The sequence below is a fragment of the Gorilla gorilla genome, chromosome 3 (assembly GCF_029281585.2).
Source record: "Gorilla gorilla gorilla isolate KB3781 chromosome 3, NHGRI_mGorGor1-v2.1_pri, whole genome shotgun sequence".
Lineage (NCBI taxonomy): Eukaryota > Metazoa > Chordata > Mammalia > Primates > Hominidae > Gorilla > Gorilla gorilla.
The window spans coordinates 101232672-101249737 of NC_073227.2; the positions used below are offsets into that span (position 1 = coordinate 101232672).

Below are 17066 nucleotides of genomic sequence, written 5' to 3' on the forward strand. Positions count from 1 at the left end.
TAGATCATAAATGAGAAAACCTAAATGAGTGAGTAATCAAGATACCCACTGTTTGATTTTTTGCCCATTTCAAAGTTTTTCACAAGTTTCCCTGGCAGTCTGTCTCCTTTCCTCTTTTTATCATAATAATTTCGGGAAGGTTATTCTTGATCATAAAATGCAGCTAGTCTTATTAGGTTTGCCTTACTGTTTATATAGATGTCTCAAAAGTGTTATTTTACCATATAGGTCACCTTAAGTTTGCGTTGTAAATTCTAAGGCTATACAACTTTGAACAAATACTAAATTAAATTCTGTCTGGAAGTATTCATAAGGAATCTCAAATTGGACTTTTAAGGCCCTCTATTATTTGTCATCCTGCTGCTAGAAAACTAAATCCAAGAAACTCTGTCCGTAAGATTTCACCTATAAAACCTGTAACTTTGGGTAAATTATTCTCTTCTAAAAGTCCCAAAATACCTTAAGATAACTTACACATAGTATACAATATTCTTGACCATTAAAGCCAAGGAGTAGACCAGTTTGTCCAGAAGGTCTTTGTAAATACTACCTCCATAAGTCAAGTCGAACTTAATTCCTTGAAAGTAGCTGTTTCTGTGTGATTCAATGAACATTGTTTTCAAACATGACATTACAGGGAAGGCTTTGGTTTTATAATTTGTACAGTTACATCCTGGTAAAAAGGATGACAACTTCTTACTGAACTGATGCAGATCACTAAATGGCCATGGAAAGTAAAAAGACTCAATAAGAATTTCTGAGTCCTAGAGAAATAAATGAAAATCACATGTCATTTTCAAATGTTTCCTTTCATTTTATAAAGTAGATTCTACTAAATTTCTATGGGTTAAAGATTTCCTAAGAAGAAGGAGAAAGGGTGTTCTTATTTATCTGAAAAATGAAACATTAAGACAATATCAACAATATCCCAAATGAATAACCATAAGAAAATTATCTCATTACTGCATTCAGTCTTATTACAATTTTAATTCCTACTCTGCTGAATCTTGTGCATCATATGCAGCCCTCTGCTTTGGCCTACAATGGGTCCTGGAAATCCTGACTCAGTCCACTCATGGTGCAATCTGAAAGCTGTCTAACCAATGTCAGCTCAGCTTTGAGGTGTCAATACTTAAAGTACCTGGTAGTTATCTTCCATGAGGTTCTAAGACTGTTCTTTGTTGAAGACATAAATTCTGGATTATAACCTGGAAGAGAGACTTCAGAGAAGCAGCAGAGTAAAACAGTACTATCAATAAACTACAGGGACCTAAAATCACTGTTGTGGACTTATTACTAATAATTTTCAAATGTGAGCAGTCTGGTGAGAGTTTATAGTAAGAATAATGCAACAGACAAGGAAATTTAGTTCTTTTTGTGGTATGCAAAACAATGATAATAAAGCCACTGCAAAAGACAATTAGACAAACATCTCTAAGGATAGTGATTAAATCTATTTTCAAAGAAGTCTGTGAATGATATATCTGATTCAAAAAATGGATGAAAATAATTTTACAGAGGAAGAAGTCTTGAGATAGATATAAGACATAGAAAACACTAAAACATAATTGCTAATACAAGAAACCAAGTAAAGAAATTTAGTAAGTGTACATAAGGCCTAAACATTTGTATTTTTTAAACAGTAGCTGAAATTATGACTGATAACATACTGTTGTTGTCTAATGCCATTAGGCAAAACACTGCTACAACTCTGGTAAATATAGAAAAACCTGATGGAAATATTTCCAAGAATTACAATCATTATTTTCCTTTAGGTTAAAAACAAGTAAAGCAGAAAGGGCAATGAAAAAAAAAATTTAGGAACTTCTCATAAAGCATATAAAATTTCTGAAATATTTTTGTTAATAACATTATGCCTATTCAATTTAAATAAGTAAGGCTGAGCATCTCTTCTGATTTGAAAATTCTTCCCAAGGAATTCTGCAAATAAAACTAATTATTTTTAGTACCTCTTTGCAAAGGTAAAGGAATAACTCTTTGTGATATTTTTGAAGGGCCATCTGGGAAATCTCACAGATAGTTTTAAGTGTAAAAGATATCCTGACTGTTTTATCAATTTTTCTATACTTAAGATCCAATTATGAATGGCAAAAATCAGAAAAAAATAATAGAGGACGTTTGGACATTTGATTAAAATAAGATCAGGGTACCAGAGAAATAATAATGAGTTAACAGTAAGTACATACTTAAAACAATAAAATATTAAAAAATAAATATATAGATTAACATGGTTGTAAAGAACCTCAGCTCTTTATATGTGAGGAAGCTGTTCTTTGAATTCTTTTCCTTAAATAATCAGGGATGCAACAAATTCAATATAAAGCACAGAAAATTATTTTTATAAGACAAAATTTTTGCTATCTATCTAGGCAGATTACATAGGAAGTTAAAAAAAAAAAGCCTTTCATGTAGTAGGCAAATAGTAAGCTAAGAAAACAAGCCCATCAAGATTGGGCAAATTTTACTAAAATTGTAGCACATCTCATAGCTTTTTTTCAGACTCAGGTATTATGAATTAAGGCAAGTAAAATATATTTCCAAAATTTACTCTTCATTTTGCTTTTTCATGTCACTGCAATTTTCAGGGGATCCATGAGCACAAAACCATTTTTATATTAATCCTCAAATGTTATTTCTGTTAAAACTTCAATATGTTTGTCATTGCTATGATCAAATGAAGCAGTAACTATTTTTAAAGTTCTCAATTTCAACTTTCAATATGGAAAATATTAACAGTTATCAACTACGTAAGTGAAAGATGTTAGGGTCCTTAGTAAGTCCCAAGATTGTACAGAGGTTCTGAGACTGGGAGAATCAAGGGAGGGAAGCCTGAAAACCACTACTCTATATATCCCCACTATTATATACTACGACAAAACCACTACAATAGGACAAAATTATTTTCTCTTTGAAACACAAAAGGACATAGACAGTGGTGTCAGTCTGTCCCTATTCTCACAGTGTAGTCTTAACTATTCATATTAAAAGGACTTTTACCAAAGCAACTTCTATTTCAAGAAGAAAACCAGGGGCTGATAATTAAGAATTGTCTATCTTCCACAAACATTTTAAAAGATGAGCAAAGTTTATATTGCAACTTTCAATAGCCACACACATACCTTTTTAAAGAGACAAAATTAATACATTCATTAACAGGACTCAAAACAAACACATTCTATAGGATATAAGCCAAAGTATATAAACTGAAAATTATGCCTAATAATTAGGCATCAAATTTGTTGGTCTCCTATCTTAGTTAGAAATCATCTATATATCAAGCGAGTATTCATTGTATAATTCAACTTAATATCAGTCTAAGGTTATGTGTTGCCTAAGGATCTTGGGACCTATATTCAAGCTGACTTGTTAAAAGAAAAAAAAAACACAATTACTGTTGAAATAAAGTTGTCTGAATAATGATTCAATTTAGTTGAATATAAATTTATAGTTTTCATTATCTAAAATATTGTGTAGGCATATTGTTAGTTAGTAGACCTAAGTAAGTTCAAGAAAAACAAACCCAAGTAGAATAAAATGTTGTTTATATTAAACCTAACACTGATAAATCATAGAACATAGCTGCTTATTTTGAACCAAAATTATTACATTAGTCTTGTTTACCAAAGATTTACTGTGATTATGTGAACTTAAATTTTAAAAACATTTCTGAGTTTCTGTAAAAATAAGTTATTAAGTATAGCACAATTTAAAATACTATAGCTTTTAATTTCCTAATTTTTGGAATTTTATGATTATTTGATTTATATAAGAATGTATGTATATAAGAACTCTATAGGCCAATCAGAACAGAGATTCTTTAATTTAGGAGACATTTTAACCTAATTCATTACCCTCCAGAGAGAGGAAAATATTATGCACTCATCCAAAAAGAGATAAAGGTCTTTCTAAATTATAAGCATCTAGACACACAGACACAAGACTGCTTATAACTTCAGATCTAAATATTAACTACATATCAAAAGTAAACACAGAAAAATCACCAGTTCATATATCAAAGCATTGTACTTTTTCCTGATGGGTGCAAGAGTCTTAATTTGAGCTCAAAATAGACAAATAACAACCAATAAAAATAAAATACTTTAAAAAAGATTATTGTCTGTCACACAAGGGGAATAAATCTCTCTACTCCATTAATCCATTTACAGAAATAACAATGGCTAGCCCACAATGTTCTGAATCACTGCTGCCACCAGTAGGAAATAATATATCAATTGTAAGAGTTCCAAAGACAAAAACAAAACACAAAAATAGCCAAAAAGGAAAATACAGAAAGAAACAGAAGATCTGCAAAGTTATATTTCTATTGCTACTGGGGATTTACCTTTGGGAGCCTGGGTTTAAGCCCCCAGGGGTACAACTTTCTCCAGCATGTACGTTATTCATCTACAAGAGGAATCCACTGACTATTGGCAGAAGAACCTCCAAAATATTTACAAGATAATTTTTAAAGGGGTGTAAATAACTCTCATGCAGCTATAACATAAATGTTCAAAAGATTTCATTTAATTCATTAATTATAGAAGAAACCAGTAAGATGTTATAACCAGTTCAAAGGAGAATTCGAAGAGCAGAACATATCTGTATAGGGAATAAGGAAAATTGAAATAAAAATAGCTGCAAAATAGGTCTCTATACAGGGCAATGATTAATTGAATTCCACTGGGCACAATTATTTTGCATCTTTGTGGGCAAGATATTTTCCATTATTATCAGTTTTGTACAACTTAAAGAGCATGGCACATGTATACATATGTAACTAACCTGCACATTGTGCACATGTACCCTAAAACCTAAAGTATAATAATAATAAAATAAAATTAAAAAAAGAATTGTAAAATAGCACAAAAACAAAAAGCAAAACTAACTTAGATGGGGGCACAGTCAGGACACCCACTTTTTTGTTTAGCACAAGAAATTAAGTACCATATGGAAAAGGCAATACCAAAACTTCTCTTTATCCTCAATTCTAAATTTCTAATTATCTCTTCTTAGAAGAGAGAGCAAATAATATCATTCTTTTCTACATCAAATATACAAAAGGCCTAGTAACTAAAATTTTCTAATTGTACATACTGTGCAACTCTTTTAGAATCATTTTTTTTCTCCTCTGAGCATCAGCTTTACCCAAACTTCTTTCTTCTCCCTTATCAGTGCCACATTAGCAAATACTTATTTCGATAGAGGCTTTCTAGAAGCCTATCAGTATGATAAACTATGCTAATTTTTTAAAAAAAGATGAAATCCTTTTAAAAGGTTATAATTTGAAGGAAGAAAAAAAGCAGAACAAGTAGTTTTTAAAGTGATAAGAAAGATGCTTTATGTAAAACCCACCATGGACAGGCACTTCCACTGGTCTAAATCAATCCCAGACTTGAGACATTTTATTTGACAAACTTGAAATCAAGATAGGATTCTTTTTGAATTATTACCCTGAAGTCACATGTGTTTGTAAAGCCTTTCGCTAGGAATTCTGAAGTTAGTGACTCATGGGGTTCAGCAGAGTCTAGACAAGCATGAGCCTGTGACACTGCTTTGATCATGGGCATTTTCAATATCACAACCCAATCATAATTCCAAAGCTCCTAATTGGAATTATGTTCACTCCTGAGAAAAAGACTAGGGGGAAAACATGTATATATCTCCGTGGAAACAAACTTGCTAGTTTTGTTTTCTGCAATATAAAGCAAAAAAATAAAAAAAATTTTAAAAAAAGGCCAAGTATTTTTATAGACTTGACTAACAATGTAATTTATGTATTTTAGGCGCAGCCAGGTGACAACTCTACTAGAATCCCTATCCTGACAGAACTCTACATACAAGCTGTCATTTTTGACCACATTTCCAGAAGGAAGACTTAAGTACCAACATGTTAATTTCCTAATAATTTGCTAAATTTAAATAAATTCCATAGACAGAGCAAATTAGAATAATAAATGAGCCCTGTAGCTGGAAGGCAAATTAGAACAATAAAGTTAATAAAGAAGTTAGAAAGAAAACTGTAATATTGACTGTCTTTTTATTATACAGATAGCCTCTAAGCTGATTGCAACATTTCATGGGAGAGAATTTTGGTGCTACTTCAAAGATACAGAAATTGGTGACTATTATGTAGCTCAGAATTTAAAAAAAAAAAAAAAAAAGTTCCAGATCCCACTATTGCTAAATCGAATGGACCAAGCTTTTGCCATATGGCAGTTCTGGCTGCTAAAATCATTGAATATTGACTTTTAAGGGGTCCCAAATTGGCATACAAGGTTTTCAGTAGTACTAAACAAGTAAGTAAAATCTGCAATATCCCATGAAATGATGTATAAAATGAATGAATGTGTTTAATATGCATATAAGCTTGGATAACATGAATCCTATAACAGCGAAGCTGAGGAAATGAAATCTAAAGGAAACTAGAAGATATTAGAAAAATCAAGACTTGATGATAGAAATAGGCACTTTTTCCTAATGTGCCCTGCAGGTGGCTTTTGTGCAGAAAAGATATTGTTTGAAGGCCACTTTTTATTAAAAATTAATATTTGGTTCTTCCTCTTCTTTTTCCCATTCAATTTAATTCCTTTATTTTTAGTGTTTCAAAATATTTTTTATTTCTTATTTTATATTTTAATTATTTTTGATGTATTTTTTTAAAATTATTATTATACTTTAAGTTCTAGGGTACATGTGCAAAACGTGCAGTTTTGTTTCATAGGTATAGGGGCCATGGTAGTTTGCTGCACCCATCAACCCATCATCTATATTAGGTATTTCTCCTAATGCTATCCCTCCCCTAGCCCCCACCTCCCAACAGACCCTGATGTGTGATGTTCCCCTGCCTGTGTCAGTGTGTTCTCATTGTTCAGCTCCCACTTAATGAGTGAGAACATGCGGTATAGTTTGAAGTCAGGTATCGTGATGCCTCCAGCTTTGTTCTTTTTGCTTAGGATTGTCTTGGCTATGCGGGCTCTTTTTTGGTTCCATATGAAATTTAAAGTAGTTTTTTCCAATTCTGTGAAAAAGTCTATAGGAGCTTGATGGGGATAGCATTGAATCTATAAATTGCTTTAGGCAGTATGGCCATTTTCATGATATTGATTCTTCCTATCCATGAACATGGAATGTTTTTCCATTTGTTTGTGTCCTCTCTTACTTCCTTGAGCAGTGGTTTGTAGTTGTCTTTGAAGAGGTCCTTCACATCTCTTGTAAGTTGTATTCCTAGGTATTTTATTCTCTTTGTAGCAATTGTGAATGGGAGTTCACTCATGATTTGGCTCTCTGTCTGTTATTGGTGTATAGCAATGCTTGTGATTTTTGCACATTGATTTTGTATCCCGAGACTTTGCTGAAGTTGTTTATCAGCTTAAGGAGATTTTGGGCTGAGACAATGGGATTTTCTAAGTATACAATCATGTCATCTGCAAACAGAAACAATTTGACTTCCTCTCTTTCTGTTTGAATACCCTTTATTTCTTTCTCTTGCCTGATTGCCCTGGCCAGAACTTCCAATACTGTGTTGAATAGGAGTGGTGAGAGAGGGCATCCTTGTCTTGTGCCAGTTTTCAAAGAGAATGCTTCCAGTTTTTGCCCATTCAGTATGATATTGGCGGTGGGTTTGTCATAAATAGCTCTTATTATTTTGAGATACGTTTAAACAACCTTGTACTGAGGGAATTAGGTGGGGACAAGCCGGTGGAAATCTGCTCAGGTGTGGGGTTGGTAGAGCCCAAATCAGGAAGTCGCAGTTCAAATGCAAGGGTGTATTCACGGGGAAGTTGATGGCTTGGCGCAATATGCCAGATTCCAAGCAGGTTGAGTGGAGTGGTGTTACATTGGAATTGGGTATATCAGGGTGATCTCAGAATTTTCAGTTCATACAATATATAGAACAGATATGGAATATATATATGTGCATGTATAGTCCCTCACTCTGTTCACTGAAAGAGCCCAGGAGCAGCCACCCACCAATATCAGTGAGCATACCTAATGCCCAGATCTCAGATTCCTAACACCATTTTCCACCAAAAAAAGCAGGGATGGGGATCCTTGAGAAAACAACTAATTTGGGGGCTGAAGCAGAGAAAATACAAGAGTCTGGAATACTTTGCTGTGCCAGAAAGTAAAAAAGTTCTCAAAAAACAAATGGGATTTATCAAAAGGATCACAGAACTCAGTGTGAAGGGTACCCACTGGCCAAATATGGGACCATTAGGGCATCAAAATGATGATAATTACAGAGATAAAGTAGGAAACAATGAGTCCATACTGATCTACAGACATGAATAAATTGAAAGATAAGAAAGAGGATATTTACATAGTATCCACAAAATATTTATTAATTACAGAGAAAACAATGGAGATAGCTGGCAGACACCACTTTCAGCAAATGATCAAAGAAAATATCATCAGTAACGAAGCAAAATGAATATGTGCCCTAGCAAATAAGATTCATCTCTCAATCAATTTGTCAAATACGACATTTTAAATTGGAAGAGCAAGACTTATCTGATGCAACAGGGGAACATAGCATCCCCTTTGTAATAGTACTTCCAAAGTTGCATAACCTGAATCTAATCAAAAGAAAACTCAGGCAAACCCAAATCCAGGGATGTTATTCAAAATAACTGGCCTGTAATCATTAAAAGTGTCAAGATCACGACAGTGAAGGTAAAAAGGAAGAACTGTCCCAGTCTGAAGAAGGATAGAGAGGAAGACATGACAACCAAATACAACACATGATTCTGAAGTAGATCCTTATTCTATAAAGGGAATTTGGGGGCAACTGGTGAAAATTTAATTTTTTGATGATTGTATTGTGGTTAGATTTATTTCCTGATTTTGATTATTATATTGTGGTTATGTAGTAGAATGTTCTTAAATATAGGAAATTACACTGAAGCATTTGAGAGTCCAAAGGGGATCATGTCAGTAGAGTATTTGTAAATAATTCATGGAAAAAGGTCTTGGTGGTATACTTACAACTTTTCTGTTAGTCCGAGATGCTTTGTGATCAAATAAATGTTTGACTTATTAAATTTATAAATTAAAAACCCTAGTTTCATACACTTTATAATATATAAATTTTATTATTCTATCTATAGATTTGACCAAATTTTAACAATCACTTCTATGAGTCCTTTTATAGTTTAACTAAATTCCTTTGAACATTTTAAATTTTAATTATAAACTTTATTGTATTTAATTTTCTAAGAATTTTAAATTTTTACCTAAAAATAAGCCTTCCCATGCATTTAAATGACTATTGTAAATCTAATAAAATAAATATAATGACCCTTATGTTTGCCTAAAATATTCCAGTATGGCTTATAAATGCATAAAATTTAACCTTAAAATCATATCTTAATCAATTATTCAGTTATCACACTTTAAATGGGAATAGCAAGGCTTATCTGTTAGATATTCTATATTCTAATATGCCAGCTTCTCTAAAACATAACTACTTATTTTTAAATAGATATTTAAAATTTTTCAAATATCAAACATATTTACAATGTATTCCTATATTTAATGCTAAGTTTTAAAGCACTAAAAAGTCAATTATATTATTACAAGTAATTTTTATATTAGCCTCTGAATTGAATTTACTGATAGTAAATACTAACTGGAGATTTAAGTTGGGTTATAAGATGTATTAGTTTGCAAGGTCTGCTCTAACAAACTCCCACAGACTGGGTGACTTAAACACAGAAATGTCTTTTCTCACACAGTTCTGGAGTTTGGAAGTCTCAAATCAATTGTCAGTAGGTCTGGTTTCTTCTAAAGCCTGTCTTCTTGGCTCACTGATGGCAGCCTTCTCTGGCTGATGCAACAGGGGAACGTAGCATCCAGATGTCCTCACATGCTCTTTCCTCTCTGAGCACATCCGCGGTATCTTTCTGTGTACCCAAATTTGCTCTTCTTATAAGGACACCAGCCAGATTGGATTAGGGTCCACCATGATAGCTTCATGTTAACTTAATTACCTCTTTAGAAGCCGTATCTCTAACAGATGAACATATAGTTTTCAACATATGAACTTTGGACAGACAATTCAGACCATAGCATGGCATGTGGACTACAAACACCCAGGACACTTCCCCGTGATTAGACTCTCATGGCCGATGCTAAGCCAAGTCTAAACCTCTGACGATTCCAACATCATGCCTTTTAAATTAAGGTTGTCTTGTTGTCTAAGTGCCCCGGATTCAAATTTCTTATTATCTAATACTCTTGTCTGATTTGAGTTTTTATCACCCTCTGAGGTTAACTGAGAGTCAGTGAGTCTATGCATGGTGTCATTCCATTTCTAAATTGTTTTCATATTCTTTCTATTGGCCGGCCAACACTCCTATAAAAGATTTCAATGGCATCTGATTGTATGGAGCGTATCTCTCAAGTCTTACCTTGTCCTGTTGTCACAGTTCTAATGTCATATTAATGCAACTATTGGAACTTGGAAATTCCTTTTGTGGAAACTTATTGAGGAGATTTCCACCCAGTAAAGAAGAGAGAGCAATTAGGGAACCGTTATGAATGAGTTCAGGTACACTAAGAAAGTAATTTTAACCTGAAGCTAATGGTTGAATGCAGAACCAAGGAAAGGGGACATGTGAAATGTATGTGATAATCTGCGAAAAGAACAGTAGGCCAAAGAGACAGGACCTAAGAATGAGCTAGCCAACAGAATGGAACAATGCAATAAAGGATAAAGCACATTAAGAACCGGACTATCTGTTAAGCTGAGTTGGTAATTGGCCACATTACCTTATCTCTCCATACTTTGGCTCCTAAAGGTCACTTCATATTCAAAACATCTACGATTCCTCCTTGCTGTTTTTTTTTAATATATCTATAGACTCCCCCAGCTGAAGAGACTAGCCTAGTAAGTTAGGTGTGAAAAGAATATGTTTGTATTTCAGGAATAATCACAATCAAAGACTTGAACACTCAGAACTCCTTGTCTATTCATTAGTCCTGAGTTCTTCTCTATTCGTAATTTACTCTTTCTGGAAAACAGCCTCGTGTTTCTCTCGACCTTCTGTTGTCATGGAAAATATGTTCTGAACAATTCTAGAGTCTCATACTCTTTCCCTCTCCCTCTCCCTATCTCCCTGCCCCATCCCTCCCTCTTCTCTCCTTCCCCCCACCCCAACCACTTTTTCCCAAGTCCAGAATCCCATAGAAGGAACATTCGACTCAGCTTTGCATTATTTGAGATTTTGTTTGTTTGCTTGCAAGCCACAAAAAAAAAAAAAAAAAAAAAAAAAAACTCACACATTGAAACAGAGATAAGGTACAGGAATCCAGAATTGAAAACTGAGACTTGAGAAAGAATACAGAGGAATTGAGGAAGCCTCTCTGTCAAGCACTGCCAGTTAGAAAGCTGAGCTCCAACTACTCCCCAGTCCGTGTATGTAAATCCCACATTTCGAATTTCCAGGAGAGGAAACCTGATTGGTCACACTAGTATCCGGTTTTCCTTCTTGGATAAATCAGCAATGGTCAGGGTTGATGGTTAGACATAATAACTAGAGGTTCATCCCTGTGTGTCAAGGGCTGTTTCCAGAGAGAGGGAAATTTTCATTAGTTGAAAAGAGGTAGCGAGAAATATCTACTATAAAATCGCTTGAAACTTGTACTTTGAAACAAACTTTGCTAAAATTCAGTAAGTGTAATGTTGACTCAATTTAATGTTAAAATTTTTACTGGGAAGGATACTTCTTTCCTAAGTTATTTTGAGTTATTTTAGATATTTCACCAGGAAGGAGTGTCAATGTTTTCTTCCAAATGCAATTTTGTTAATCAATGAAAACTATTTTTATAAATAAAATTAAGTTATATGGTATGCTTCATATATAGATTTTAAGATGTATTTCAGTTAAAATGCATCTTGAATGATTTATTCAATACATCTCTCAAATTGGTGTGCTTGTATATTATTTGGAAGTTTTGCAACTCTTCTTATGGGAACACTTTCTATGTGTATAGATTTTTCTTTCCCTCCTGGCCAGTAACACTTGATTTATGGACACTGAATATTGAATTTCATGTAATTTTTAAAATTTACAGACTTTATTTTTTATATCAGTTTTAGGTTTACAAAATAATTGAGCACAAAGTACAGATAGTTTCCATATGCCTTTTCTCCATTACATATTCACACAGATTCCTCTAGTGTTAGCAACTTGCACAAGTGTGGTATATTTGTTATAACTGATGAACCAGTATTGAAAAATGTTAACTAAAGTCCATAGTTTACATTAGGGATCACTCTTTGGGTTGTTCAGTTCTATAGGTTTTATCGTTTTTTTCTTTTTTATCTTTTTTTCAGAGACAGGGTTTACTCCATTGCCCAGGCTGGAGTGCAGTGGCACAATCATAGCTCACTGTAACCTTGAACTCCTGGGCTCAAGCGATCCTCCTGCCTTATTCTCCCAAGTAGCTAGGACTACAGGCATGTGCCAGCACACCTGGCCCAGTTCTGTTGATTTTAACAAATACATGCTGTTTTGTATCCACCATTACAGTATCATACAAAACAGTTTCACTGCCCTAAAAATCACTTTTGCTCCACCTACTCATTCTTCCCTCCTTACCCTCTTAAACCTCTAGGAACCTCTAATGTTTTTACTGCCTTTTTAGTTTTGCCTTTTCTAGAATGTCATACAGATGGAATCGTATATGGCATCTTTCACTTGGCAATATGCATTTAAGTTTCCTCTGTAACTTTTCATGGCTTGATAGCTCATTTCTTTTTTTAATCACTGAAACATATTCCCTTGTATGGATGTATGACAGTCTGTTTATTCATTCACCAATGGAAGGAAATCTTGGTTGTTCCCAGGTTTTGACAATTATCAATAAAACTGCTATAAACATTTGTGTCCAGAGTTTTTATGGACATAAGTTTTCAATTCATTTGGGTAAATATCTAGGAGCATGATTGCTGGATCATATGAGTTAGCTTTGTAAGAAACTGACAAATTGTCTCGCAAAGTAACTATACTATTTTGCACTCCCACCATTAATGAATGAGAGTTCCTGTTGCCCCACATTCTGATCGGCACTTAGTATTGTCAGTGTTTTTGAATTTTAGCCATTCTCATAGTTGTGTAGTAGCATCTTATTGTTGTTTTAATTTGCAATTTCCTGAAGACATATGGTGTTGAGCATGTTTTCATACACTTATTTGCCATCTCTGTGTCTTCCTTGGTGAGGTATTTCTTCATGTCTTTACCCACTTCTTAATTGGGTTGTTTGTTGCTGTTAACTTTTAAGAGTTTCTTTGCATGTTTTGGATATGAGTCCTTCATCAAATGTGCTTTACAAATGTTTTTTCCAGTCTGTAGCTTGTCTCTTCATATATAGTTTTTTAATGCTATAGTTAATGGATTTATTTAAAGATCAATATTAAATTGGTTTTTTCCATATTATAGAAAAGTATTTATGCAGAATTTGCATTATCTGTTTTTTTAAGTTTGACATAACCTTCAAAAGTAAAGCCATATGGATTCAAAGCTTTTCAGAAAAAAATTATTTTTATTTGATAGAAATTTGTACTTTCTATTTCTTGAGCCAATTTTGAATATTAATTTTTCCCAGAAATAACCTACTTATTTGAAATTTTCTAATGTATTTTTATAGAATTGTATAAAATATATTTTATAATATATTCCCTCTGTACTTTTCATGGTATCAAATTTCTAATCCCTATTTTAAAAATGTGTATTTTATCTCTAAGAAATACCATTCTGGACATAGGCCTTGGGAAAGATTTCATGATGAGGGTGCCAAAAGCCATTGCAATAAAAACAAAAATTGCAAATAAGATTATCAACAGAGTAAACAGATAACCTACAGAATGGAAGAAAATATTTGCAACCTGTGCATCCAACAAAGGTCTAATATCCAGACTCTATAATGAATTTAAATTAATAAGTAAAAACCCCATTAAAAAGTAGGTAAAGAACATGAACAGAAACTTTTCAAAAGAAAACATACATGCAGCCAACAGTCATATGAAAACAAATGCTCAACATCCCTAACCATTAGAGAAATGCAAATCAAAACCATAGTGAGATACCATCTCACACCAGTCAGAATGGCTATTACTACAAAGTCAAAAAATAACAGATGCTGGTGAGGCTGCAGAGAAAAGAGGACACTTACACACTGCTGGTGGGAATGTGAATTAGTTCAGCCATTGTCAAAATCAGTGTAGTAATTTCTCAAAGAACTTAAAATAGAAGTACCATTCAACCAAGCAATCTCATTTTTGGGTATATACCTGTCTTTCTACTTTAAAGACACATGCATGTGTATGTTTATTTCAGCACTATTCACAATAGCAAAGACATGGAATCAACCTTAATTCCCCTTCAACCATAGATAAGATAAAGAAAATGTGGTACATATACACCATGGAATACTATGCAGCCATTAAAAAAATGAGATCATGTCCCTTGCAGGAACATGGGTGGAACTGGAGGCCATTACTCTGAGCAAATTAATGCAGGAACAGAAAACCAAATACTTTATGTTCTCACTTATAAGTAGGAGCTAAACATTGAGTACACATGGATGCATGTGTACTTGAGGATAGAAGGTAGAAAGAGGGAGAGAATAAAAAAACTACTTATTGAGTACTCTGCTTATAACCTAAGTGATGAAATAATCTGTACACCAAACCCCTGTGACACGCAATTTACCTATATAACAAACATGCACATATACCCCGAACCTAAAATAAAATCTTAATAAATAAATAAAATAAAATTTGTATTGTATCCTTTGTTATAATTTGTTTATATAAGATTTGATTTTAAAGAACTTACCACTTTATTTTAATTGATTCTGATTCTGTTTATCTAGTCTTTTCATTACTTCCTTTATGCCTTTTTTTAGATATATTTTTGTTGTTTGTCCCAACTTCTTAAGTTGTTATTAGTGATTTATTTTTCTCTCTCTTTTGAAAAATGGTAAGACCATTTAACACAAAATATTTCTTTCTGAGTACAGCTTTGGCCAAAATCCACAAATTTTGATAATTAATGTTCTCATTTTTCTCATTTTATAAATACTCCATACCTGCAGATTTTTATCCAAGATTTTTGTTGAATTTCTTTTAATTTCAAAGTAATTCCCATTGCTTTTATCTAAGCTTGTGAACATGATTTCTAGTTTTATTGTATTGTGGTAAAAGAATCTAGCCTTTACACTTTGTACTTTTAAGATTTTATTGATATTTACTTTGTATCTTAATTTAAGATTAGTTTTGGTTTTCAAATTAATCTTCCACAGATGGTTGAAAAAATGTGCATATTTTCTGGTTTATTATGTACCTAAACTTCATTAACATATCATCTAAATAACTAGGTCTCTTATGTATATATGTGTATATGTACGTATGTATGTATGTATGTATTTTGGCTCATCAAACTTTACTAGAGACATGGCCAAGTTTTCTATCAAAAAAAGTATTTATTACTCTTCAAATCCAACAATCTTTGCTTAATTGATTTTGAAGCCCTTTCTTTTGCTATTCTTCATGGGCATTGTCAGCATGAGTTGTAACATTACTTTTTTAAAAAACCTTAAATTTTCCATTTTTCACTTGAATCCTGTTTTTTCTGAAACTTTAAATACCACAACTGCTTTATTTCTATGTTTATTCATCTGATAAATGAGGCCCATCTTATTCTTATAATCTGGAGGGGTTGTTTTTTATTTTTAATACATTTCTTCTTTCAATAATACTTATTGAATTTGAAATCAGTTTTGTAGTGATATTTATGGTAGTTTTGCTTGATTCCCTATTCTTAAATTCTAATTTTATGAAGTAATTTATTCTCTTTTTAATTCCAAAATAACATTTACATTTTCTTGGCAAATAATTCAAATAGAATTGCAAAATATAAAAATGAAAGTAAGTCTTCTCCCTCACAGTCCAGGAGTAGATTGAGGCACATGAGGTGCTTAGGGCACAAAATTTAAGGAGACAATCTCAGAGCCCTTCCTCAAATTTGTACCTTGGTGCCCTGCTCACCTCACCCTAGATCTGGCCCTGATTCCTCGTGCACGTTCCACTCCAGGTAAGACACCACTCCTAACAGTTTCTTGTCTCTCTTTCCGAAAAACTGTGAGTGCACGTGTATGTGTGAGAGTAGTAATTTGATGTTCCTGTTTTAAATACCTGAGATCATTGCTAACTGCTGTTTCTCATTGCTGCACACTTAGAATGAGGATGATGCGCTCACCTTAGCAAATATTTATTGAGTCTTGACTCAGTGAACATGAACATATTTCACTCTTCCTAAGAACTGCATGCCATTTCAATGTATGAAACTACCATAACGTTTTTGTTTTGTTTTTTTGAGACGGAGTCTCGCTCTGTCGCCCAGGCTGGAGTGCAGTGGCATGATCTTGGCTCACTGCAATCTCCACCACCCCGGTAAACGCCATTCTCCTGCCTCAGCCTCCCGAGTAGCTGGGACTACAGGCGCCCGCCACCACGCCCGGCTAATTTTTTTGTATTTTTAGTACAGACAGGGTTTCACCGTGTTAGCCAGAATGGTCTTGATCTCCTGACCTCGTGATCAGCCCACCTCAGCCTCCCAAAGTTCTGGGATTACAGGCGTGAGCCATCGCGCCCGGCCAGAAACTACCATAACGTTTTTAAGCAGTCGGGTATTGATGATGTTTAAGCATTTGTTGTTACAAGCTATACTTTTGTTAACATTCTTTTTTCAAGTAGTTTTCGGCAATGAACTGAGTATATGTGTGAGAGAAATTAGTAAAGAGGAAATTACTGGGTCAAAAGGGAAGTGTGTTTAAATGTTGACAAATATCAAATTGCCATCCCAAAAGTTTCATCAATTCATAATTCTACAGTGTATATACATATATATATATGTCTGTGTACATGTATATATGTGTGTGTATATGTGTGTGTGTGTGTGTGTGTATATATACACACACACACACACACATATATATATATATACTTCTTTTCTTTTATTTTCTTTTTTTGAGGGAGTCTC

The 17066-nt window shown here is 33.4% G+C and overlaps 1 protein-coding gene across 1 annotated transcript in view; it reads left to right on the forward strand.

Moving 5' to 3' along the window:
* The window catches only part of CFAP299 (cilia and flagella associated protein 299), a 649304-nt gene extending 643252 nt beyond the window's left edge, over positions 1–6052 (forward strand). The window contains exon 7 of the mRNA XM_019024959.3: positions 5805–6052. Within this exon, the coding sequence (XP_018880504.3) occupies positions 5805–5900 (96 nt within the window). The 3' untranslated portion in view covers positions 5901–6052. The remainder of the gene's footprint in view (positions 1–5804) is intronic.
* The last annotated feature ends 11014 nt before the right edge of the window (positions 6053–17066 follow it).